Genomic DNA, 27165 nt, shown 5'->3' with positions numbered 1-27165 from the left:
AGATCCAAAAGATGGAATTCTTGTGCTTCTGCCAGAAGAGTTACAGTTGAGACTGGTGCAGCTTTTGTATTTTATTCCATTTCTTTCATCTGATTTGCTGGTTTCCTTGAGTCACTGTTGTATCTCTGAAATGTTACCATCTAATCTTGCATCCAAGCTCATTGGAATTTTACATGCCAGGTGAGTTAATCTACTGATATTTGGAACAGTGTATACAACTCTATTTATTAGACATCTGTAAAATAAATTAAAAAGCTGCTGGCTATTCTAAGTAGTATATAATTAAATATTATGGTGACCACATACTTATTGATGCTATCTTACAGTTGATCATTTAACTCCACTAACCTTCTCAAATGGAATGCAAATTACACCCCCTACTTTTTATTGATTAAGGCCGATTCACACCAGGGCGCACTGTGCTACAACACATGTATTTTTGTGTGTTGGGGCCTTGTGTTAGGCAGCCCATTTTAAATGAATTGGCTAAACCTTCTTTAACATATAATAATTGCTGCATTGTTTGTTTTTTGCAGTGCAGGTTTGTTGCAGTCTCATTAACCCCTAAGTGACCATGTTACAATTCACATTTTAGGACTGAATATTACTTCAAACCCCCAAACATTATTTCCTGAAAGCCAAGACCCTGTAGAATAAAATGGTGGCAGTTGCAAATTTTTATATTGCACAACATTAGCACAACTTATCAAACCCACAAATTTGTGAGGTGAAGTGAGAAATGCACTTGTTAAATTTAGTGCCCCAAAACACAATAAAATACGCATTTAAAAAATATATATATAAAAGGATGAGGTTACAACGAGTAAATAAATACCCAACATGCCCAGGTTTAAAATTGTGAAACGGCGACAAAATTCAGTACCCCAAAAAGACCATAGACGAAGCTTTAAGAGATCCTACAGGTCATCAGTGTAGAGAGCATAAATATTGGCTGTAATATCATTGCTCTCATTCTACGTTGGCGCACCCAACGCGTGTTTGTGAAGACGTGGGGGTGGGCTAGAGTGGTGGTAACACAGGCTTTTCATGCAGCTTCATAATCCCTTCTTTGTATGTATGGTAATATTTAGTAATGGTGCAGGATTTAATTTTACAGTTTCTGTTAACGGTATAGCTAAAGTTTAGTTTTATCAACAGTATGTGGCAACAGGTTTTGATTTCCAGTTAAAACTGTGCTACATAACAAGCAAATACATGCTGGTAAACTATTTGCAACTAAAGAACACAAATGACAAATATTTATTTAGCCTGTTAATGTGCAGAATATTTGGTTTTATTTTTAGATGCTTTTAATAATGTCCCACATATAAACATATATGTGTATAATAACCCTTCATTAAATAGTGTATGCTTTTTTTAATGGCATGCAGCAGTAATTATTGCCTAAAAATCATGAAATATGGGGGATGCAGTTGTGGATCTTTTGAAAATGCTGTTTCCCTGGCTCTCATGCAAACACTCTGGCTTTAATGTAGTATCAGTCCGTCCCCTTATAAAAAAAATCTAGCTTTAGAGGCTTGATGCTTGTGTGCCTGCGATTGCCAGGCAGCTAGCTAGTGTTTTTAGAACAAGGTCAGCGACCTTTTTTTCTGTGTTTTTTAAATTAAAAGCAAATCTCAGGTTTAAAATAAGCATATAATCCATGCTGGCAGCACATTTCCAACACCTACATTTGCCTACATGTTATGTCTCTTATACAGTTTAGTGCCTTGAATCCCCAGGCACTCTGATATGCAAATACTTGCCCAGGTTAATAGTCGAGTGCTTATCACTGTAATTAATGGCCTCACAGGCCCACAGTGGAGCATAGGAGAAGATTCAAGGGGCTTGACACAAGAAACTGTGAATAAGTGTATATCAGTGTTCCCGGTTATTTGTGGCTCTAGATTTGATAACTGGCCCTATGTGTGGGTGCCTATTATGCACTACTGGCATGGACTGGGTACTTCATTTACACTTCATTCTTCCTTAAGGGATCGTGTTGACCTGTATTGTTTCCTGCCTATGATATGCATTTGAAACGCACATCAAATGCCGGTCAACAAATTCACCATGACTTCAAACTTCAATAGTTTTATATGTGTCCCATCAGTGACCTACGTTGAGCAGGTGATCACACTTAGTAAATAGGCCCTTACCGGCCAATTTCACTTATTAATACAGGTGTGAAAATCCTGACTAAAATACTTGCCTGTTGACTGAATTCAGTAATTCACACACTCTAACCTAACCGATGTTATACCCAGATGTGTGACCAATATTAACATTAGAAGACTCCTTCCCAATTTAGAATGTTGGCACGACTTTCCAAAATCTAGAGCCATTCTAGCCTTAAACACATATAAGGTGTTTGACACTGTTGAATCTCCAATATAACTCGAACCCATTGTAAATTTTGGTTTTGGCCCCACACTCGTAAACATGATTTAAACATTATCCAACGAAGAAACTGCCTATATAGTCACAGATCTGTTCCCTATACAGAGATGTACATGGCTATTGAGCCACTGTTGGAGCGTCTCTCCTAATCCAGGGACTTACAGTTGGTACCCTGGAAGAAAAGCTGTCACTGTACGCAGTTGACATTCTTATCTCCCTGACCAACCCCAAAAACTAATCTAAACACAGTCCTGGAATTGATTCAAGAATTTGGAGTTTACTCTGGTTTTAGGGTAAACTGGGGAAAGTCAAACAACTTCTCCATTGACACTTTAGGTTACCAATATATTTCAGTATCTGGGAGTTGAAGTTCTGTTACTCAAATACATTGAAAACAAACTGAACCCACTCATAGTATCATTTATAGGCAAAACAACTGTGTAAAATCTACCTTTGAATTTAATAGACAAGGTTAGGGCTGCAACAACTAATCGATGCTAATCGATAATGAGAATCGTTGTCAACGATTCTCATTATCAATTAGTTGATTCTTCGAATAATTGTTACATGGGCTCTGTGTCCCTTCAAATCCCCACTGCTCCCAATGAGGATGGGAAGGGACACAGATCCGTGCAGCCTTTGTCTGGCTCCAAACCTCACTCTGTCCCAGTGCTTCGGCTGCTCCCCCGTGCCCCCTCTTCCTGTCTTTTGCCGGCTTGCTCCCATCCATGCATTTTAAATTGCAGGAGCCAATAGGAGGCTGGCTATTGCACCCACCCAATGTCTGCTGTCTGTCAGCAGAGGAGAACTTGAAGGATAACTATCTCTTTCAGTTCCCTCCTCTGCTGATTGACAGCAGGTAGTGGGCGAGTGCAAAAGCCAGCCTATTGGCTACTGCAATTTACCCCCAGCCACTCCCTGCTGTGTTTACATTCAGAAGGCAGCTGTCATTCCCCAGCTAAAACCATTGAAGTGGAAAGGTGACACTAGGGAACCTGTCACCACCAATGCTTTTTGCTTTTCATTTCAGGTTATTTTAAATCCATGAAACCAATTAAAATGTCTAATATGATACATACAATTATTTAAAGAGATGTGAAAAAGTAATTTTTTTTTATCCAGTTGATCAGAAAAAAAAAAAAAATCGGCCAACTAATCGATTATGGAAATAATCATTAGTTGCAGCCCTAGACAAGGTATATCTCTAAAATTGTCTTTCTCCCTTGAGTTTCTATATATCGAATTCTCCAGTTTATACCGTAGCCCATTTTATCTCCTGCCAATTGTCACATTACAAATTTCTAGGGATGCACCAATGACGTTTTTTTGGTATCAAGTACCGAAATTTTTTTTACTGGTACTCGCCGATACCAAAACCCAAAGCCCCATTAAGGATGCGGGGCAGCATGTAATGACTCGCCGCCCGACTTCCTGATTAGCCGAGAAGCCGTCTCAATGCTCCCTCAAGGAAGCATGGAGTTGGCTTTCTGGCGAATCAGGAAGCCAAGGGGCCGGTAATGACTCACCACCTGGCTTTCTGATTGGCAAGCTTCCCGACCAATCAGGAAGCCAGGCGGCGAGTCATTACACGACGCCCGGCTTCCTGATTGGCCTGGTAGCCAGTTTGACGAGAAAGCATGGAACCGGCTTTCTGGCCAGTCAGGGGGAGGGGATAATGACTCGACACCCAGCTTCCCGACCAATCAATAAGCTCGGTGGGGAGTCATTACACACCGCCCCGGCTTCCTGATTGGCCCAAAGCCAGCTCCGTGCTTCCTCATCACTTGGTGATGAGGGAGCATGGAGCCAGCTTCCCGGCCAATCAGGAAGCCGGCTCCATGCCCAAATGCTCGGTATCGGTACTGAAATTGGTATCTGTGCATCCCTACAAATTTCCCCTCTGTAAAATATGCTGCTATGCTGACCACACTAAACTATTCTCCAGATATCGTAGTTACTTGGAATATATTTTACACCACAAGGGTTATTTAAAATGAGCAAATGTGACACACCAGTATGTCATAAATGTCAAAGGCAGGAGAGTAATTCAATACACATGGTCTGGGGCTGTGACAAAATAATACCCTTCTGATCAGAGAATTCCTGTCATAACTTTAACATCCCCAACATCTGTAACCCCAAGAGATGTCCATTAGATTTACTGGGAGATATTGAAATAAACTATGCTAACAAGCAATTAATTCACCTCCCTACATTTGTATGCAAAAAGAAAAACTGTAGCTCTACAACATAAGAACACTGAACCCCTAAAACCCTCTGAACTGAAAAGGTTGATGAACTAGGTATACCTCTACATAAAATGACGTATGAAGCCAGAGGCTGTCCCACCAAATGTGGTGAAAAAAACATGGACAGATTGGGTGGGAACTACTAACGCATCTTTTAGTCATCATCATAGATAATACAACACCCCACACTCAATCCCAAACCAAATGCGATCAAGGGCTCAAATATTGCATAAATGATTTGCAGTTTCTTTACTGATATACTTCAACAAGGTGTTATTATTCCATGGAGCCATAGATGTTCATCTTTAGTTGGTTTTATTTTTGTTTCTATTTTTTTTTTTTTAATTAAAATATTAATAAATCAAAAAGCAATACACCACCTTTGTTCTGGCCAGGAAGGGGGTCTAAACACCTGGTCTTCAAGCAGTTAAACAAACAGTATTCTATTACACCACTACAATATTTTTTTTTTTTAAATGCACATGAAATTCGTATGGGAAATTCATTTCACCTGCAAAAAGTTTTGAATTTTGTCTAGCTATTCATAATATATATACACAGTCACAAAACTGTATGCTGAGTTTTGTTTAGAATTGAATTTAAATGGTAGTATGTGGCAAGCCTATGTGACTTTGAAAGGCAACAAACCATAGTTATTTTATTACAGGTCTCCCTTCGGGAATTGGATGTGTCCAGTCTTTGAAAGTACACTGCATGATGTGGATTATTTCAGTTTTCTGTTCTCAACACTCATAGGTAAAGTATTCTTCTACAAACTCTTTAAAACTGAGACTTGTGTAGGCTGCCATTGCTGATACCCTTCTGAAAATGCTAGCTGCCTGCTTGTCTTCAACTCTAAGTCACTGACCGGGAACAACCATATACAGCGAGCGTAGTTCTAGAAACGTCACAAATTCTTATTTCCCTACTTGTTTTTGCTTTACACACATACACTAGAATATTGTCTCAAGACACACTCAAGTCGTATCAACACACCTATGGTTTCTTATTTTTGTGTCTTCTGTTCACAGGTGCTTGAGGGTGCTTCTGTCTCCAGGCCTACTGAAACGTGCATGTAGCGTTACCAACCCCTTCTCACTACACACATGCACACACTTAAAGTCACTAAACATGCAGAACATTCTGCTAAATTTAAGTCAAGCTGACCAACATTCAACCAACCAGTCTTCCTCCTTTATTCCATCCACATGTAACACCCTTGGCTGGATATGAAGTCACCTCACTTCACTTTACTTCAGAAGATTTCGAACCACTTCCCACCTCTTACCAGACTACATTACATGCACCCCTCTTCCTCCCACTGAATTTTTTTACACGTCCACAAACTATCTACTTCCCCTAACATGCCCATCTCCAACTCCTATAAAAACTTGTACTTGTACAACCACAGGAATTAACATTATCTCAGGCAAATGTATCTGCCTGTAAATTTAGCTTGGTTGTGTAGTTGATGAACAAGCTAATGCTTATTTTATTTTCACTATTTTTTTTTTTTTTTTAAATAGGATTTTCTACTGAGAAGTTATCATGGATGCAGAGTAATAAACTCAATTCTCGACTGAGCAAAACAAGAGTATCTCGTGTCTGTCTTTATATGACTGAGCAGACATTTTTTCTGCATCACTGGACAGTTACTCAGGTAAAGCCATCTGTTTCTATTAAAAGTATTTGAAGTGTAATTCCAGCCAGAACTGATTTTATGTGTAGCTAGAGTGTGAAAGGTTTCAAACCCCTGTTGGGTTTTTACTCCACTTTGGACCTCTGTTATTTACTGTTATGTTGGCAGTAGTTTCACCTGGCAAGTATGGAAGAAAAAAAATCTCCCAACAGCGGCACAGGATTAAAAGTGGGCCGGGGTTCCTGTCGCTCACTAATTTACTTTATTAAAAACCAAAAAAAAAGCATTTTAACTTGCTGTTGGAGATTTTTCCTCACTTACTGTCTGGGGTAGTGCTGCAACTTATGATTATTTTCATAATCAATAAGTTTAGATTTAAAAGATTAAATAAATACCATCCTTAATTTAAAATAAAATACACAAATGGAGTGTTACAAACCTAAAGTTTACTTCAGAATAAAACTGCATGCACAATTTTTTTTGCAATTGCACTGCACGGGCATTGCTGTACCGTGCGTTCCAGTGTGGGCGATCACACTGTGGGTGGGAGGCACGTTTGGGGAGCTGTTGTAATGTATGGCACTGCAATGCACCTTATGCAGCAGAATTATTCAGGCCAAAGCCAAAAATGACTTTCACCATTTTTTTTAATAATATTTTTTTACAAATATTTGTATTGTAAGCATATGGCGCTTGAATAGCTTCAGCCAGGGAATGACAGCTGCCACTGGCAACATTCTACAGATGGCAGCTGAATGTAAATACAGCAGGTAGTGGGCTGGTGGAATAGTCAGTCTGCTATTGGCCATTTAACATTGTAATAGCCAATAGCAGGCTGGCTTTTGCACCAGCCTACTGCTTGCTGTGCCCTCCTCCCAAGCGTGGAGGAGAGAGTTAGGGGATCCAACCAACTAATCGATAATGAATAGTTGACAACCATTCTCATTATCAATTAGGTGGTTGCATCACTAGTCTGTCACCAAGGCAATAAGGGGAATTACAAAAAAAAAAAAAAAAAAAGATTTCGATAGACATACACTTTGTTGATAAATCTTCTATTTTTCATCTTGGATATTGTATATGTATAACAAATTCTAATACATGTAGATTCCATATACTTATTGGACGCAGCAGTATATGTACCTCAAGAAGTAGAAAGCGCTAATCAGTTTGCACTAACAAGAAGTATGCTGGTAACAGGCGAAAGCAGAATGTCAGAGAGATGAGCTCATTACTGTGCTGCATTTCCTTTCACTGTCCAGTAACAGGCTGGGGCAGGTTCAAGACAAGCAGGGTTCAACCTCTTTGCATCCACCGACATACATAGTAGTCATTGGCAGCATGGCCCTGTAAAATCTCTGGGGACTCTGTTTATCTTTTGTAAAGCCGTCTGCCAGCTTTACAATAGAAGCAATTGTGGCCGCTCAGCTGCTGCCAGATCGCTTCTGTGGGCCGGTACAGTGCAGGGAAATAACATGCATAAAATATATGTTAAATGTACATATAATCTTATGGAATTCATTTTGTTGAACGGCTTATACCAGCCTGCACTCTAAAATGCTTGTTTGGGCTAGTGTCCTGTGGGATGTCCTGTGGGTTGGTGGTGCATCACACTGTTTTTTTTTTTACTCTATTTGAAGTGTACACTAAATTCAGATCTCCGCACAGCAGCGTGGTGTGCTGCGGTACGGTAATTTATGGTTCAGTGACCTGCAGTGTAATCCAGTATCTGCCTTTTTTTGCCCCATTCACATCACACCAATGTTCTGGTGTGAACATGGGAAGCAATTTTTTTATTTTCCAAAAGGAATTGTTTGTGGTTTTTACACGCACTGTTCATCATGTGCCATTTTTCAGGTATTTAGTTTTTACGAAAACCAAAATACAGGAACTCTCAGCTCCTTATTCGTTTTGTACAGTTTCAAAACCATTCTGTATATTTATTGTGGACAACTGCTATTGGTGTTCATTTTGACCTCTTTCTGTCTTTCGTCACATCAATTCTTCCACTTCTGCTTGCTGGAGATTTAATGCAGAGAAATAATGACAAGTGCCATTAATCTGGCTGCAGTAGCGAGGTTAATCTAAAGCAGAGCTGTCCAACTGGTGGCCCATGAGTTAGACAACCAAGTTTTACATTTGGGGAATACGATTCTGTCATTCAGAGTGGCAGCATTATTACTACACTAGCACCAACGAAATAATAGGTAAAAGAGAACTATAGCTAAATCTTTTTTTTGGCAATAGTTCCCTTTTGGGTCACAGGTATATTTACTAATCTACTGCACTGCCCTGCCACAACATACCCAGGGAACAAGTATATGAACTATTCCTACCTTCCATTGAGATGACCAACACTCGCATGTATTTGCAAAATCATGAAATAAAATATATATAATATGTACAGAAAACTAAATGTGGCTGAAGGACTGTTACTTTAGTGACTGGTAAGACTGCAACCCAAAAATGTAGCTGAGCTTACACTCCCATTAGAGAAGCAAATCATGTAATATATAGCAGTATTCCTTAGCTTTTGGATATGTCATAATCCACTATTCTTGTTTATGTTCTAGCAATTGTAAAAACAAAAATATTTCAAAAGTAATAAATTTAGCAACAAATAACCTTGTCACAGGCTGTCAGGTTTTCTGATACCTTTTAAAACACACACCACACACACCACCAAGTGCAATGCAAATCGTCAGATGCAGTGGTGTAAAGCACGCTGCCACTGGACTCGAGTCGTGGTAAGTGGAGGCATGTTCTCTGGAGTGACGAATCACGCTTCTCTGTCTGGCAATTCGAAGGACGTGTCTGGGTTTGGCGGTTGCCAGGAGAAAGTTACTTGCCTGACTGCATGGTGCCAAGTGTAAAGTTTTTAGTGGAGGGGGGATTATGGTGTGGGGTTGTCTTTCAGGGGTTGGGCTTGGCCCCTTAGTTCCAGTGAAGGGAACTCTTAAGGCATCAGCATACCAAGACATTTTGGACAATTTAATGCTCCCAACTGTGTGGGAACAGTTTGGGGATGGCCCCTTCCTGATTCAACATGACTGCGCACCAGTGCACAAAGCAAGGTCCATAAAGACATGGATGAGCGAGTTTGGGGTGGAGGAACTTGACTGGCCTGCACAGAGTCCTGACCTCAACCCGATAGAACACCTTTGGGATGAATTAGAGCGGAGACTGCATGCCAGACCTTCTTGTCCAACATCAGTACTTGACCTCACAAATGCGCTTCTGGAAGAATGGTCAAACATTCCAATAGACACACTCCTAAACCTTGTGGACAGCCTTCCCTTAAGAGTTGAAGCTGTTATAGCTGCAAAGGGTGGGCCAACTCAATATTGAACCCTACGGACTAACACTGGGATGCCATTAAAGTTCATGTGCATGTTAAGGCAGGCGTCCCAATACTTTTGGCAAAATAGTGTATACACCATAACATGATATTTTTGACAGTGATTATGGACTGATAATTTGCAATATTGTGTAGGTCTGCTGAAAGCAGTATCCCCCTCCCACTACACAAATTACCCTCACAAAATTAGAATTATTTGAATTTGTATTAATGCACTTGAACACATGCTACTTCTTAAACATTTCAGCCTAGGGCTATGTCACAAAGACAAGATACAAGCAATATTCCTAATTGACAAATGATAACCGAACGTTTTCTCTACTTTCTTTTGATCATTGCCTTGGGTTCTTTCATTTACATTAACATTTATTAACGTAATGAAAAAGTTCAATTTTCCTGCAGTCTCTTTTAAATTACCTTTTTATTCATTCAGTCTACTCTTACTTTACACTGGGTTTTTTTTTGCTATTAAAATATCTATGCTTTTTACTGTGTTTTCTTGTATAAATGAAATTGCAATGCCAATTATTATAAGAGAATCTTGATATTTGTCTAAGCATTAATTGCACTAGAATTTACATCTTTATTTCATCAAAGCTTGAGAAGCAAGGTTCAGTCTGTTCTTAAATTACCTAATTTATGGTCATTTCAGATATTTTAAAATATAGCGTTAGAATATCAGCAGCTTGGTTTGATAGGGGAACGTGTTGAGCTCTCCATGTTCAGTGGATAGTCAGCAATGGACAAATAAAGGTACAATATCTGTAAACTGGAACAGGTTCAAATAGGATAAAAGAATATTAACATCTTGTTGGAATAGTATTGCTGACAACACAAACAACCTAATCTTAGACTACAATGCCCTAAGTATCTTCCCTGGAATGTTTTCATGTTTTTTTGTCGTTTTTGTTTCTACACTGATAAGAAAAATAGTGATTGTAAGGCCTCATTCACACACAACGCAAGCAAAATTGTATATTGCGTATATACGCGTCTATGCGCGTATATACGAGCGTATATGCAATCACAGAATGCATCACTCATAATGGAATTTTTAATGTGCTATACGCAGAAATACGCTGCCCGGACGCATCTCTGTTCCATTCTGTTTTTGCGCATATATACGCTACACAAATATACAGCTCCATACGCGACTGTGTGTATGGACCCATTTATTTGCATATGGTACAGTACGCGTGTATATGCGCGGCAGTGTGAATGAGGCCTTAAAGTGAACACCGATCTTTGCAAAGTGATTAAAATTAAAAATGCATAATAGCTGACTGCATAACTTAATTATAATTTATTTGGATTAAAACTAATTTGTAAATAATGCCTAGTTGCATTATCCTCTGCACAGCAGCATTCCCAGTAAGCGAGGGAGGATTAGTATCCTGATTCAGCTGGTCTCCCTTGATTTGCATTTGGAAATTGGAAGTAAGGCAGAAGAATGACCTCACCAGTATGTAGGCTTTCCCGCATTTACCAATAACAGGCTGGTCTTTGACCAGAATTTACTTTAATGTACCTTGCCAGGAAGTCAGGTGCCTGGCTGTGGTGCCCTGTTTCCCAAGACTGGCTGAACGGTACACATTATCTGTTAGTTTAAATAACATATATTTCAGTTAGTTAACTGTTGGCCTGTGACTCTGTTGCAGACCTATGTTACATTGGTGAGTAGTTAGCGAAAGAATTGCTGAGATAATATTTTATCTCCTATAGTTCTACCTTGCTGGTCAAGCCACTGAGATGTGGCTCTGTGCCTGCTCTTTTTGCTCAGCAAGGGGACAACTTCCATTGGTTACTGTGGCAGCTGCAGTGATACTGCTGTTAAGGTGTCAACAGTGGAAGAATTGCTGGTGTGATATGGTTCTTAAAGTGCAGGACACCTCAAAAGTTTTTTTTCCCCTTAATTTTAATTCCTGTATTTTCCTGTATTTTTACGAACTGTTTTTCTGCTGACTTATGAATGAGCGTGCATAACGGCGAATAATTACTGTACATTTCATTACTGCTTATCAGATAAATGAATCACTATAGAAGACTGCCTTAGGTGGTAAACTGATTATGTTTTCTCTCTTTCATTGCCATGTCGCCTCAGATTTATTTATCTTTTAGAGGGCATGTTAGACGTATATTTAAAGACTCGTTGATATTTTATTATGTAGCTTGAATTAGAGGCAACACAGATTACCGAAACTTGATTCTTATTTTTTCTGATATGTTAGGATTTTGTTTTGTTAACTTGTTGCACACTGGGCAAAGCAAACTGAGCATATGATGGGAAAATTCAACTTTTTGCAGGCATAATTTTCACAGGAGCTGTTGCAGCAGATCCTGAGGCAGTGTGACCTGGCTGTCAAACTGAGCATATGATGAAAAAAATTTGACTGTTTGCAGGCATAATTTTCACAGGAGCTGCTACAGCGGAGTGTGACCCTTCCGTCAAAATGATGCTTAATGATAACACTGATAGAACAGCCTCAGCTGTGAAGGAGGTGTTTCAATGTTTTTCTTTTGCGGTGAAGCTTTGTATGCCCAAGGTTCTCAACTGGTTGATCACGCATATAATTTTGTGAGTCAAGTTGTGTTATATTCAATTTATACGGCTTTACTTTTTTTTTTCTAAAACCCAATTTTACCCTCCCCCGAAACCACCCCATCACCAAATGCTTTTCCATTCTACACTGAGCGTTATTTGGCAGGAAAGAGAACCAGCACTTGATCACTGAGCCAGGTGACTGTGTGGGGTATAGTACTGGAGAGGAGGCTAGCATTTCAGCAGGAACTGCATTTTTATTCAGAGTGGTTGTAGCCTACTCCTGAAGAAGCGGATCTCTGTGAAACGTGTAGAAATTGCCATCCTCCCACTTGATCACACCAGAAATAAAAGCTGACATGCAGCATATTGTAATACCAAACTAATATGTGGGAGGATGCGGCTAGATCCTTTGTTCTTAAACTCAGACAATTTTAAAGCACATGTTTTAAAGATGTTTAAATACATTTTGTTATTATTTATACAAATAATTCTGTGTTCCTTGGAGTACTTAAAAAGCCCTGCTTTTTTTCTTGTTTCTTTTCTATATCTCTGCATCCATTGTCGAACCCTACAATCCAGGACTGACTCTCCACTTCTGCATGACAGTTCTGGGTCTGATGATAGTTTCCTTGTGAGTCCCATACACCCAGTTCCACTCCAGACCATTGCCACGCCACATTCTGGCTGTGTGGGTCAAGAAAGCACAGTCTATGCTTCTGCCTGTTGCCCAAAATCAAACTTTCTCTGGCCTGCTGGCTCACAAATCCAGCCTTTGAGTTGAAGTCCTTCCTGCCTTTTGACCTGGAAGATCCTCACAACAGCCTGAAAGGTTTGGAGGTGTCCTGGACTCTTTAAGGACTTGGTTGCCAGAGAAGACTTGCCTCCTGATCAACGTACTGGAGCTTTGAATGATCCTAAGGACCCTTCATTGCTGTACTTCTCGACTGTGGGGTTATCCGACCTGCATCCAGGCAGACAACGTCACAGCCGTGGCGTTCATCAACCTTGAAAGAGGAACCAGAAGTCTTGCAGAAGAGAAGCTTGTCAGATTCTGGTTTGGGTTCCCGCCTTGTCTGCTGTACAATTTCCCGGTGTTTGCATCTAGACGCCAGATAACTGTCTCTTCATCCAGGTTCAACATCAAACTGAACCAGTTTGTCTCCAGATGCAGTTATCCTCTGGTGGTAGCAGTGGATGCTTTGGTGACTCCATGGGCTCAGTTCAGCCTGAGCTATGCATTTCCTCCTCTCAAGCTACTTCCTCGTCCGGGGGCTTCCCTGAGATTTTGTTGCACCAAATTGCCCCAGTCTAGCAATGTATACAGACCTCATCAGACCCCAAGCTAACACTCTGTGGGCCCTTTCAGATCACCCAGACCTCCTGTCCTACTCTGACTTGGCTCATTTCCTATATTTTTCATAAGGTTAAGTATCTTGAGGCCTAAGGCCTTCTTTCTCCCCAAGGTGGTTTCTTCCTATTACCTCAATAAGGACATTTGTTCTCTCTCCCAGACATCTTAAGGAGATCCCCCTTCCTTTCCTGGATGTTGTTAAGAACGGTTTGTCTATTGCTGAGTTACCTATTCCTTCGTCAGACTGATCTGTCATCTCTGAAGATCCCCATAGGGAATCTTCATTCCATCATCTCTAGGTGGCTTAGACAGGTTATTATTCAGTCCTACAGATTTTAAGATAAGGTTCCCCCTTTCCTGTTCTATTTCTCAAATTTGCAAGGCTGCCACCTTGTCTTTTGTTCACCCGTTCTCTAAGTTCAACCAGCTAGATGTTCAGGCCCTAGCTGATGACAATGTTGGATATAAGGCCCTTCAGACAGCTCTTTGATCTGCAAGTCATCCAATTTTCTTACCTGTTATTTTTGTGACGTGTTGTTTGCTGTGTTGCCCACCACCCACTTTGACTGCTTTTGGACCTCTTGGTTATCTCTAAATAGTCCCTTAATGAATAAGAAAATAGGATTTTTGACTTGCCTGTAAAATCCCTTTATTCGAGTCCCTCGCATCTGTCCCATGATCCACTCTTCCATTACTTGGCCATAAAACTAAGACATGCTAGGAGTGGGAGGGGTTTTCATGCCCGACTGACACTGTTTGCCAGTGTCCAATTCTCCTCTAAGCAGCAATATAACCCAGTTCTTTTTGAATATATGTCCCTTAATGAACTTCAAAAAAGAATTTAACAGATAAGTTCACTATCCTGTTTTATTCTTCCAAAATGTTTAAATAAGATAGCCACGTGTGCAGACTAATTTTTCAGCTTTTCCTGACTTGCAAGGTGTTCTCGGGCCAAATGCGAAACAGAATTACAGAGGTGTCTGCCCTGGAGCCCTCTCCCGGTTGGCTTTGCCTGGTAAAGCCCCCAACAGTTGTCCCTGGGAATCCGTCCAAACAACTGAAGCTGTCACCTCGAAATTTAGGCAAGCAGCATTTTTCTAGTTAAATTCCTCATCTTACCATGACATTTAAGCTTAGCAGTCCTACAGAGAAACTTAATGTATGATTTCTACCATAATCTTGTGGCTTTCATCATTACTCACAGATGTTGACTATAGGAGAGGATAGGGGTGCAGTTTGGCTAGTAAAGAGCAAGTTTAGCAAAAACATAGCTCAAAGTTCTTCTATAACTTGCTGGATTAGAAGTGTTGTGCTCTATTAGTTAGGTCTAAACTCGGCACTGAACCCATCATGGGTGAGCTAATGTTAACTGCTGTATGAGGCTCAGGGAATGATATCATGTATAAGTGGCAGAAATTTCACCTCTACCCAAATTTTCTTCTTTCTCCTCTCTCTCTGATAGATAGATAGATAGATAGATATATATATATCTCCCCTCTCATATCTCTCTCTCATACCTCTCTATTTCTCTCTCTCTCATATATTTTTGCTCTCCCTTATATAATATCTCGCTCTGTATCTGTTTCATCCCAACCAGTTTTGGGTGATTGTTATATAACAAGAAAGGAAGAAAGCAGCACTTGTGTTTCATAAGCTTGAGATTGGTTGTATAGTTTCATAGCCATGTATGCTATGCCAATCCTGAATAACTTATTGCTTTTTCAGACATTAATTAGCGTTATTTACATTTCTGCAGGCAGTATGCAACAGCTTGTCTTCAGTGAGATCAAGGCGTCAATGCTTTGAAATCCTTCAATATGCCGTCATCAAGCATCTTGTAAGTCAATGTTATGTTTCAAAATACGTAATGTTGTATTGTCTAATTCCTTCACAGAAAATCAAACCTGCTGGCCCAGCCTGTGTGTACAACTATGTCCCTTTTTTAATGTTCCATGTTGCTTTATTTAAACAGTGGTTACATAAAAAAGCATTTTTCACGCTCGGAGCTTTTTTTGTCTTATAAGGAAAAGCGTATTTAGAAATTTGGTCGCCAGCCTTGAAGCTTCTTTCCTCTGGTTTTAAATTATTAGAACCAGCCTAATATATAAATATCTCAAAGCTCACTGTTGATATTGCTTTACCACTGCCATATTCCCAACATATTTCTGCTTATCTGCTCATGTGAGGTTATCAGAATTACAAATGCCTAAGCATATTTGTTACTTTAAAATTACATTTTGATAGTCTGGTAGCTTTTACAATATACATTTCATTATACAGTTCTGTTAATGGTTTAGCTGACTGACATGCTTTAGGGAAGGAATGGTTGTGCTTGATTTGAAAATTTAAACCCCTCTAGTTGGAAGCCTTTATGCCTGAGAATTTTTTTTATTGAATATATTTACAAATATATGATTTTTAAACCAGCAGATAGTAGAAATAATGAACAAGCCAGTCATATTAAATAAAGCTGAGTTAAGTTAAACAGTCCACTTGCTGTAAAACCACATATCGTATTTTGCACTATTCTCCTCAAATCATCTTCCGTACATGTGGGTGGAACTACAGCTCTTGCTGAACTTCTGTGCCTAATAGGCACACCTAATAAGTCCCATAGACCCCAGCACTGTGGTCGCGTCTCCATCCCTCTCTTCTGGTCAATCACAAAATGCACAGCCACAGGCTTAATTTTGTGAATAGTCAGGAGGAGATGGGGATGGAAATGCGACTGCAGCACATATACTTCTCTGTAGAAAAGACACAAAGGGGTACAGTATAATATATGGAGAACTTAATTAATGTATCGAAGCTATACAGGTTGAAGGTTTATTGCCTTTTGTTTTGTCTTTGCTGTTGCCTACATCTACTCAGTCACCTCTGCCCATTATATACCTCTCCTGCTCTCAAAAGCTGTTTTGAATACCCAAGATTTTATGGTCAGTTGCAGCACAAAATATTAGATCCGAAACACAGAGAGCAGTCCCGCAGGCCTCTCCAGCTCTCAATTCACCAACAGCTTGCAGTGCACCTCTTTAGGAACCAAACACTGATAACATGAGTCTTTGTTATCCGCACGATCCGCCGCCTGGCGCGACTGGGGTGCCATTAGAAAATAATGGCACCCACATTTGTGCACAAAACCGCGCGGTCAGGAGTCGCCTAGGTGTGAACCTAGCCTAAGGGTCTACCAGAATTTCAATTTACCTTTTTTAATTGGGGTAGGCCATCATTTATAGTTAGAATTAAGAATGCTCAAATCTGAAACAAACATCAGTATGTCCAGTCTGTTATTGCTTAATTGTCCTGCCTGTGAGGGTTAAGCTGGCTGTATGCAATTTCTCTTGTTCAGCCCAGCATGAATGGGTGAATCTCCCCTGCTGGCTATTGTATTCAAACAGCCAGCACCTTCATCTGTCAGAATACCCGAACAGACACTGCAGCTGATTGACTGCAATCACTGTTTGGCCGACTATTTTTTTTTCCCCCACAAGGCCCTTTGAGTTTTTAGTTGAAGTTTGTTGAGTCGTGTGGGCCACCTGAGGATCAAATTCCTTTGAATCAGCAGAATTTCAAACCACATATGGCCAACTTTATTGTGGCAGGATGATGGATAATGTTTAATTGTACACTACTTCTGTAGTCAAGATTGTAGTCAAGCTTCTGCTTGCCTTTTGTGTGAATAAGCATTTACCGTATTTTTCGCTCCATAAGACGCACTTTTTGCCCCCCAAAAGTGAGGCAAAAATGTGCGTGCGTCTTATGGAGCGAATCCCTCTCGCCCAACGCCCGAGACATGCAGTTTCGGGCGCCGGGCGAGTAGTTTTTTTGTACATTCAGCCCTGCTCCTGACAAGCAGGGCAAAATGTACAGTGGGTGCCGCTGCTCGTTTAATACAAGTGATCCAACCAGATCACTTGTATCAAATCATGCAGCGGCGATTGTGTGCGCCCCCATACCCTAACGCTGTGGTTTTCGGGGTCCCCCGCTCCTCTGGGGGACTAGTGACCACGGCATAGGAGCTCCCCATAGAGCTCGTAGAGCAGACAAAGAACATCCGTTCTTTGTCTGCTCTGTGTGATCACTGAGACTGTGGCGCTGTAATCACAGTGACACCTGTCTCAGCTATCACCAACTGCAGCTATTACAGACTCCTACCCTCCCTGCGTCCTATGGTCCGGTGTGCCTTATGGAGCGCAAAATACGGTATATATTGAATTTCTAATATCCCATCGATCATATGGCCCTATGTGTGCCTATTAGGCATATGCAGTAATTAATGTATTCATTTTATTTATATCTGTTCATTTTTGGGTCTGGCTTTATTGGAGGCTGTTTGTTTTTTCATTTCCTTATTCCTTTCTTTTTTCTTTATTTTGTAGGGTGGCCTAATTATAATTCCAGACAGTACTATAGGATCAGTTTTACATGCCATTAATACTCTTATTGATCAAAGCTGTGTGCCTTCTGAGAATCTGAATGCCTTTTTGGCTTCCAACTGTTACAGCATTTTCAACTTCCTGCTTACAATGGAGAAAGATGCTGAGCATGTAAAGAAAAGGTAATGGCCACACGTCACAAACAGATGCTTATTCAAATAAAAAAATGGTTTGCAGCAGCTGTTTTTCGAACATTCTAATGTTGACCTCCACGATCAACCACCACAATTTGGGGGCTGCAATATCATCGCTGCAGTTTTTGTTAAAGTGACAAAGTATCTCTTTTCAAACTAAGGCCTCATTCACACACAATGCAAGAGCAAAATTGTGTACATGGCGCGTATATTATTATTACTATATAAGATTCATATAGCGCCAACAGTTTGCGCAGCGCTTTACAATATGGGGCAGACATTACAATCACAATACAATTCAAGACAAGATGGTAAGGAGGGCCCTGCCCCTGAGGTATATGCATATACTATATGCGATCCCAGAATGCATCATTTGCAATAGAAGTTTTAATGAACTGTATGTGCGTATACGCGCACAAACACGAGTATATGCGACTAAAATATGCAGAAATACGCTGCCAGACGCATCCTGGATCCATTCTGTTTTTACGCTACGCAAATAAACAACTCCATACGCAGCTATGTTTATGGAGCCATTTATTTGCATATGGTACAATACGCGCGGCAGTGTGAATGAGGCCTAACTATAAAAGTCTAAGTGACACAAAGTTAATTCTTAAAAATGTATTCAATTACCCTATTAACATAAATGTAGCTGATTTGTACATCACTCAGCACCAATTCAGAGATGATTTTAGGATCTACAGCTGACACTGTCCTTCCTTCTGTCTACTTTTGTTCCCCATGGTCTCTGTGTGTATTGTAAAGTAGTCACCGCTGCAAGCTCCCTCCCGAGATGCACTACAATCTCATTAGAAATTAAACTAGACATGAGATTGTAGTCCATCACAGGACCGGTGACTACTTTACAACACACACAGGGACCATGGGGAACAAACGTAGTCACCCTCCAGAAGGAAGGACAGTGTCGGCACCAATTCAGAGATGATTTGAGGATCTACAGCCGAGTGATACACAAATAAGTTTTGTTAATAGTTAAGGTACTTGAATCTATTTTTAAGACTCGCTTCACTGAGTGTTTATGTGACTCCAACCTTTTTTCCTTTACAAAACACATAAGCACCCAGGAGGAACAATCAGCAAATTGAGGGAAATTCTAAATCAGCAAATCTTTGGTTTCTACAATATAAAAACAAATGCACACAACATTGACTACTGTTGCTGACATTGTAGTCACTATTCATACACTGAATATAGCACTCCCTTCCACTTCTGTTCTGCCTGCCCAGAGTGCGGCTTAAGCGCTTTATGCAACATAATAAAAATGATGCACTCTGGGTCAACAATCTGTGTGCATATTGCCAAATATTTAGCTGAAAATAAAGGTAATGTTTTATTTGTAAGGGTCATTCTTATAAATAATGATATCTTCTGTAACGCAAACCTGTCCATATTGCTCTCAAAGCTAACTCGGCCTAAATTAGAGCTGTGCGTGGCCATGCTGGCACCACACCACTTGGCAAAAGTCAAAATGTTTGGCCAAATAGTGACTGCAGCCAATCAGAAGCAGTCACTGTTTGGGTATCCTGACAGAGTTGGCTGTCAGAATAAAATAGCGTGGCAGGGGAGAGTAATTCATGCTGGTAAACATGGATAGATGAATCTGTTAGATTCCTTTCATTTAGCCTAAAGCCTGAACAAAAGTAGTCTATAATTGTATGGGCAGCTTTACACAACAGAAAGATCCGGAATGTTGAACAGCAGAAGCAACAAGGATGGCTGGCCATTTTTGAAATAGCAGTCTTGAGGACATTTTTTTTGTGCAAATGTAGCTGAAAGTTATTTAGAAAGAACTCCAAAACATATCAAATCTAAGCAGGTCAGAACCATGGCTGGTAGGACTACCGATCGGTGGCTATAGAGCCGCTGATCGGTTGTATGTGAAACAGCCGTTAACGGCTGTAGTAACGAGCAGGTCTTTCCTGCCCATGCGCGCGCAAGCAGGAAAAAAATGCCGTCTGGATGCGGATGCGAGTCTGCCGTCCGTCCGTTTTTTCTTAATGGGCGGACGGCAAGAGGTTAAGGGATTTATTATCTTGGCCACATTTGCTTTATAGACCAGGGCAAGTTTGTTTGCTATAGGCTTGTTCCGACGATAACTTCATCACTTACAAAATTATACATTTATTATTGTTTTTAGGGCAAAGCTTTCTTTTGGTGATATTGCAGGGGTGGGCAACCTCGGCACCTCAGCTGTTGTTGAACTACAAATTCCATGATGCACTGCAAGACTCAGACAGCCACAGGCATGATTCTGAGGCAGCGGCACAATGGGATTCATAGTTTGACTACAACTTGAGTGCCAAGGTTGCCTACCCCTGTGATATTGTCGTACAAAAAATATGTCCTCTCCTATGCAGTCTATGGACAAAAAGATTTCAAACATACAAAAAAAATCACTTTTTTGTTTTACTTTTGATCAGTGGTGGTTTGAAAAAAAGTGTTGCTGTGGATAAAAGTATACGCGTTGTTCTGTAATGTGTCTAGCGTTATAATGGCACTAAAAGAACAATTCTTCTACAAATCATTGCACAGTTTGTTACAAATAAAACGAGCTTTTCATTTTTGTCAACCGTTTCGTTATCAGTACTCGGTATCGGCGAGTGCTGAAAGATAAATATCGGTACTCGTACTCGATGCAAAAAAATGGAGAGTATCCAAATAACTGTCTTTTAACTGTTTTCTCTCCCAGGGATAATTTATGGGGAGAATGCATTTCCTTACTCTCTATGCTGCCAAATGTTTTGAAGCTGATGTTACAGAACCTGCAAGTCAGCAGAGCTTGCCAGGAAGAGCTGCCTGTTATTGCACAGCTGCTTCGCCTCTTGCTGCAGAATCCACAGCTAAGAAGTCACATGATGACCAATGCATTCCTTGTCCAGCAAACCCTTCAAGATGTTATGGTAGGTTCAAATAAAACTATCTGAATTAACTGAGATAGTCATTGTAAAATGTACAACGTTTTGTTATGAATTGTCGTTGTGTGTGCACAGCACTATGCCTTATTGAAAAGGCAAATGCAAGGGATCCAGTGCAGATATCTTACTCTGGTAACAAAGACCTGTATGTAAAGAGCGAATAATGAAACTGCTGCTTGGTTGCCATGGGCAACTGCTCCAGATTTTGTCTGCTCCAGTTTTGATAAATGCCCCTCTCTGTTTTTACTTGGAGTGGCCTACGAGATATATCTCTGGGTACACACATGACTGGCTAGTCCTGATCAGCCAATCACAGTGTCCCTCTACAGGCAGACGGCACTGTGGCTCCATAGGTGTCCTGTATTTCACCCGGGGATTGTTGTGTGTGCACCGCGTGCGTGTGTGCACCGGGGGGTTTCGGGAAGAGGGCTCAGTGTTTGTGTGTGGGCTGCTGGATCTCCATTTTCGGGCTACTATTAGGTGCAGGCGTCTTGATAGGTTCTTTGCCCTGCCTCTACCATAGATTTTGAGTATTGGTGCCCATGGGGGTGGGCGACCTGGGTGTTTGGTGTACTTGAGGCCGTGGCTTTGTGGCCCAGTCTGGGAATGGAAGCTGTGTCCTTTCACTTAAACTATGATATTATACTACTATATTATTAACAGGACTTTTTGCTAGGTCCCAGGCTCACATTTGGGTAAGGGGTCTCCCTCGGGTGTGAGATTTGCGGATCTCCCTGTGGGAGTCTGTCCCATTGACAGTCTGGTACTGCTGATAGATCAGCTGCCATGTCCTCTATGCCATTGTTTCTCATATTTCTGGATCCACTGTCAAACCACCACCCCCCATCCTTTGAAGTGTTTTCTTCGGCCACGGATGGGTTTGTGTCACACATTGAACGTGTGTTCTCATGCTCCTGTCAAAATGTGATCTGTTTCTGCTTCTCCTGCCTTATTGGTGGTGTCGCACTTTGAGGAGGACACCACAGGTGTGCCGTCGTTGACATGCCTGGTACTTCTAATTCAGAGTAGGACATCTGGTAGTGATGTGAAAGCTTCCGCTTCAGCAATTATTCAGGAAATGGAGCTCGTCTCTTAGGATTGAAAATGTTCTGGGTATTTCTGGAGAACCTCTGGTTCCTTTTGGTACTCATAAAGCTCTTTCCCTATCATTCTTTTATTAATGAGTTCCTTTATAAGGCATGGAAGTGTCCAAGTCCTTTTATGGCTTCAAAGCTGCTTGTGGTTCGCTATCTGTTTGAGGAAGCTTTTCTTAAAAAATGTCCGTCTCTGCCGACGGTGGATGCTACATTCTCTTGGCTGCTATTCCTGTTCAGGATCCCCGACCCTTTAAGGATCTGACTAACAGGAAGGCTAAGACTACTTCTAGGACTATGTTTATCGTTGCTGGAACTTTGCTTCAACCCATTTTGGCCTCTGCCCTGGTTTCCCAGACCCTGACGGAATGGGTTAAGCTGCTTCATGCTGGTTTGGCTAACGAGAATATTGGTCCGACTAGCGTTGAGCTTGCGGATCATCTTGTTCAGGGTCCTATTATCTTTGTAATACTGTGCTGGACAATGGACATCTAAACTTTCGGTGTCAGCAGTTGTCATTCAGGGGCTTTTGTGGCTTAAGTGCTGCTCTCCGGATCAGACATCAAAAAAAGCCCTTGTGGAGCTGCCTTTTCAAGGAGATTGTCTTTTTAGTGCTATGTTGGATGAAATTATCAAGGACCAATTAATTTGCAAGGTGGATCAGTTTGTGGCCAGGACGCAGGATCCATGGGTAGATGCGATGGATGCCCTAGTGACGGCGTGGGATCACTACAGTGTGATTTATGCATTTCCTCCTTTGAAATTTGTCTTGTTTACTTCAAAGGATCAAGGTGGAAGGGATTCCGGTCATTCAGGTGGCTCTGGACTAGCTTTGCAGACCTTGGTACACAGATCTCATTCGTTTGGTAATCAATGCTCCTTGGTGTCTGCTGCTTCGTCCACACCTGTAGTTTAAGGGTCTGTCTTTCACATCCTCCTTTAACGGCATAGCTGTTAAAAGCCAGGTATTGAGAGAGAGAGAGAGAGAGAGAGAGAGAGAGCGAGAGAGAGAGATCATAAGGCTACTTCCCTCAGGATCTATTATTGTACGTTGAAGGCTTTTTTTCACTTGTGTGAGTGCTTGTCAGTTTCTGTAGTCGGCATCCTGGCTTTTCTTTATTGTGGGGTTGACCTTTAGCACTATCAAGGGTCAGATTTCGGTTTGGGATTTTCTCTTTAAATGTATTTATTTAATTGATTTATTACAGGTATTTTATATAGTGCCAACAATTTACACAGCGCTTTACATAGTGCACATTCACATCAGGGCCTGCCCTCAAGCAGCTTACAATCTAAGGTCCTTATCTCACATGCATGCATACGAGGGCCAATTTAGACAGGAGGTAATTAACCTACCAGCATGTGTTTTGAGTGTGGGAGGAAACCAGAGTACCTGGAGGAAACCCATGCAAGGACAGGGAGGACAAGCAAACTCCTTTGCAGATAGTGACCTGGCCGGGATGTGAGGCAGAAACGCTAACCAATACGCCACTGTGCTGCCCAATGACCTTTGACCCTCTTGTTGGTTAGTGCATACTTCTGTTCAGGGAATAACGCATGTCACTCCAGTGACACTGTGGGATCTGAATTCTGAGTTGCCTGTTTTGCGGAAATCTCCATTCAAAAATATTTGTGATTCCTTTGTGGACTTTGTCTCAGTAGGTGGCCTTTTTAGAGGCTAATTCATCAGCACGCAGAGTTTTAGAATTGGCGGCCTTATCCTGCAGGTTCCCTTTTATGGTGTTGCACAGAGATAAGGTGGTGCTTCGCACTAGGCCTTCTTTCCGAAGGTTGTGTTTGTTTTTTCATATCCCAAGCCAGTTTACCATTTGGAACATGGGCTTTGCACTGTTTGGATGCTGTCCGAGCTTTCAGAGTGTATTTGGAGCTTAAAACCTATTCACTTTTTGTTCTTACGGATGGTCCTTGCAAGGGTCAAGCTGCTTCTTCATTGGCAATGTCTAGGTTGATTCGTCAGTATCTTGCAGGCTTATTCTTTCTGGGGTTTACAACCTCCGTCTTGCATCGCTGCTCATTCTACTGGGGCTGTGAGTGGTTCTTGGGCTCTCAAGTCTGTATACTGGCCACCTGGTCCTCTATTCATACTTTTACTTTGATAAGGTTAAAGTTTTGATGCACTGGGTTTACCCTCCACCCCTGTGTGTTTTCTTCTTTCCTGCCCTGTTTGTGGCTTACTGCTTGTTGATGTCCTAGTGGTCAAGATCTCCTGATCTTCACCGTGTCCTTCAATGAACAGCAGAGAAAATTGGATTTTTGTACTCACCATAAAATCCTTTTCTCATCGTTCATTGAATGACACAGCACCCGACCCTAGTGTTAGCTGTTGCCAGTTGTTTAGTTGGGCTTTTCACTGCTTGATACTGAGGCTGTTTTAGCAAATGGGGGGTTGACCACCAGCAGGGGCCGCCCATAGGCTGCTCTGTGTTTTATGCGCCTAGTGTCGTACTCCTGCAGGTGGCAGTATAACCCAGTGGTCAAGATCTCCTGATCTTCACTGTGCCCTTCAATGAATGCAGAGAAATGGATTTTACGGTGAGTGCAAAAATCCAATTTTTAGGGGCAAATGCAGAGCATTAGCCACCCACCTAAAACGGAACTTATTGCTTCATAAACGATTGCTCGAAAAGAAGTTTCTGAAACTAGAAGCATGTGTCTCTCTCTCTCTCTCTCTCTCTCTCTCTATCTCCTTCCTACCTAAAATCACCACCCAAAAAGAATTGGCTCTGGGTAAGGTGGAGAAACAACTCGCCTCATTTAAACAAAGATATTACGAACAGGGCAGTAAAGCCCACACCCTCCTGGCTCATTAGTGTAGAGACATGTCAACAAAGACTGTACATACCATTAAGATCCAAACATTGACCTGCACTATGACCTTAATGAGATTTTTAAGTTGCCACTATTATACCTGTCTTTACAACCTTAACTAACCCCCTATATACTCTTGTCTCAAATTACTTCTTATCTCTCCAGAAGTAACATTCCTAACATTACCCAGAGAGACGCTACCGTCTTGTACTCTTGAACTTTAAGAAACTATAAAAGCCCTCCTGTGTAGCACGTCCCCAGACCTTCCAACATATCCTTTTCGCACATATATGTAATCTCTTTAACAGCTTCCATTGTGTTCAACCCATCCCTTCATCTATAACACATTCATAAATGATGGCTATCCCAAAAAAATTAAAAGACATTTCCAATTGGGCCAACTTTAGGCCTATAGCCCTATTAAACCATAATATGATTAGTAAAATATTTGCAAATAGACTACTTTGGGTTCTTCTTGCACCAATTCAGGAAGATCAAGTGGGATTCGTACCATTTTGCCCAGCAGAAGAGAACACCAGCAGCACCTTGGATGCAAAGGGGGTATATTCCACAACCTGGATGATGAAAAGACATTTGATTTGCCCTAGCTAACCCTTTATTTTTTGCAACACTACAAATTATTGACATCATGGACTTCTCCTAAGGGCTACTGTGAAACTCATACATGATACTTCCCGTTCATTCCAAATTAAAATTGAAACAAAACAGGGATGCCCCGTCCGCTTTTTATGTGTGTTATGCATAGTGCAGTATTTAAGTTTTTAATATCGCATACATGGATAATTATTATTCACATATATATATATTTCATTTTCATTCTAGAATTTGAAGAGCTGTGAAATTCAAGAACAGTGGCTCACTGATCTTCAGTACTGCTTCAATGTGTACCTTTCAAAACAGATACAGGAATGAGACACAAGTGCATTGTCATTTTAAAGAAACATACGAAATACTACTGTATATTCCAAATGTGATATTTGTATACACACACAGAATATATATTCTGAAAATGCAAAGAAAATCCAGTTTGCTCAGAAAAATTGCCAACATAATGCTTTCAGTGTTTAAATAATCTGAGACTTTCACATCTTGTCACGTTACTTTTAAGAATTTTGTTTTTCTTTTGTATGCAATTGTCTTAAAATGAGTATTTACGTATTTTTGCATCAGAATTTTCAGATTTTGTTAAATAAGTAAAATGTTTTATGGCAAGTGTGCTATGGTTTTCTGTTAAATTGCAGTGATAGCTTTACAGAATGTTTTGTATTAAACAAACGGTGAGTATTAATACACACGCACACACTTTGTTTTGGTACTTACACATGATCCTCACTCTACCCCATATTATAATCCTAATTCTCTTTGGTACTCAATACATCATTCCACCTCATGATGTAAAATGTGAAAACATCTCTTCTTAATTAATTCCTTTTAAAAATGAGCAACCATTTGACCTCAAACTGTAATGTATCCAGACAAATGACGGGTCAGACCATTAAAACTTGATATTTCTGCTTTGGGCAAAATCTCAGCCAGTTTAATCCTGCATGAGCTTCTTTTGATTTCCAAGTACTCATGAAATAATTCCCTTCGTCCTGGTTCAGTTTCCATCTACAGCCATTGCAAAGGAATTTCTCTCTTTTTGGCATTTTTCAGTTATCTTATGTTTTATAGAATGCTGGCATAGAGTTTGCCAGTTTGGATCTTCGCCACGTGGGAAAATCTAACCGCAGAAGTCCCTGAGAGATGTAAGAAGCTAGTGAGTATATATCTACAGTCCATTAATATCACTTTTTGATAGACTGACCCCTTAATTTTGTTTACTGCATCCTGATGATGCTTAAAGTGTATTCTAAGCAAGATTGAGGTTTGAGAAGCCAATGACACGTAACAACATACACCTCCAGGTGTCTAGGTCAGTCAGGTTCTCATATTGTGTCCCAAGACATCTGAAACTTGGGCTACTACCATATGCAAATTTTAATCAACTCCAGCGGTGAAAAGCTAGACTACTAGTTACTGCAAATTGCTATTGCTCCATAAGGGTGATGGGAATTTCCACTGGCCAGCCTTTTCGCCATGGGGGCTGTCAGTATGCAGACGCCCCTGATTTTTATGGGTTCAAGGATGCTTCATAGGATAGCTGAACTGACATGCAGGCCCGGTAGAACAT

The 27165-nt window shown here is 40.8% G+C and overlaps 1 protein-coding gene across 1 annotated transcript; it reads left to right on the top strand.

Annotated features, from left to right (window-relative positions):
- On the top strand, positions 1–26300 carry LOC108803369 (testis-expressed sequence 10 protein homolog). The gene is made up of 7 exons (XM_018575216.1): positions 1–180; positions 5317–5405; positions 6176–6309; positions 15296–15376; positions 17919–18097; positions 20823–21033; positions 25815–26300. Exons 1-7 carry the CDS (start codon positions 131–133, stop codon positions 25902–25904), a joined length of 834 nt encoding a protein of 277 aa, XP_018430718.1. The 5' UTR covers positions 1–130; the 3' UTR covers positions 25905–26300.
- The last annotated feature ends 865 nt before the right edge of the window (positions 26301–27165 follow it).

This window comes from Nanorana parkeri, unplaced genomic scaffold (genome assembly GCF_000935625.1).
Source record: "Nanorana parkeri isolate BGI_ZX_2015 unplaced genomic scaffold, ASM93562v1 scaffold3651, whole genome shotgun sequence".
NCBI classification, from domain to species: Eukaryota; Metazoa; Chordata; class Amphibia; order Anura; family Dicroglossidae; genus Nanorana; species Nanorana parkeri.
Note: the sequence above shows the minus strand (reverse complement) of the source record. Positions and strands in the feature narration are given on the sequence as shown.

Bases quoted from the DNA above. Each gene is read 5' to 3' on its own strand.
- LOC108803369 (XM_018575216.1), top strand. From the start codon at position 131: ATGTTACCATCTAATCTTGCATCCAAGCTCATTGGAATTTTACATGCC. The intron at 181-5,316 runs GTGAGTTAATCT...ATTTTATTACAG, and splicing joins ATTGGAATTTTACATGCCAG to GTCTCCCTTCGGGAATTGGA. The intron at 21,034-25,814 runs GTAGGTTCAAAT...TTTTCATTCTAG, and splicing joins AAACCCTTCAAGATGTTATG to AATTTGAAGAGCTGTGAAAT.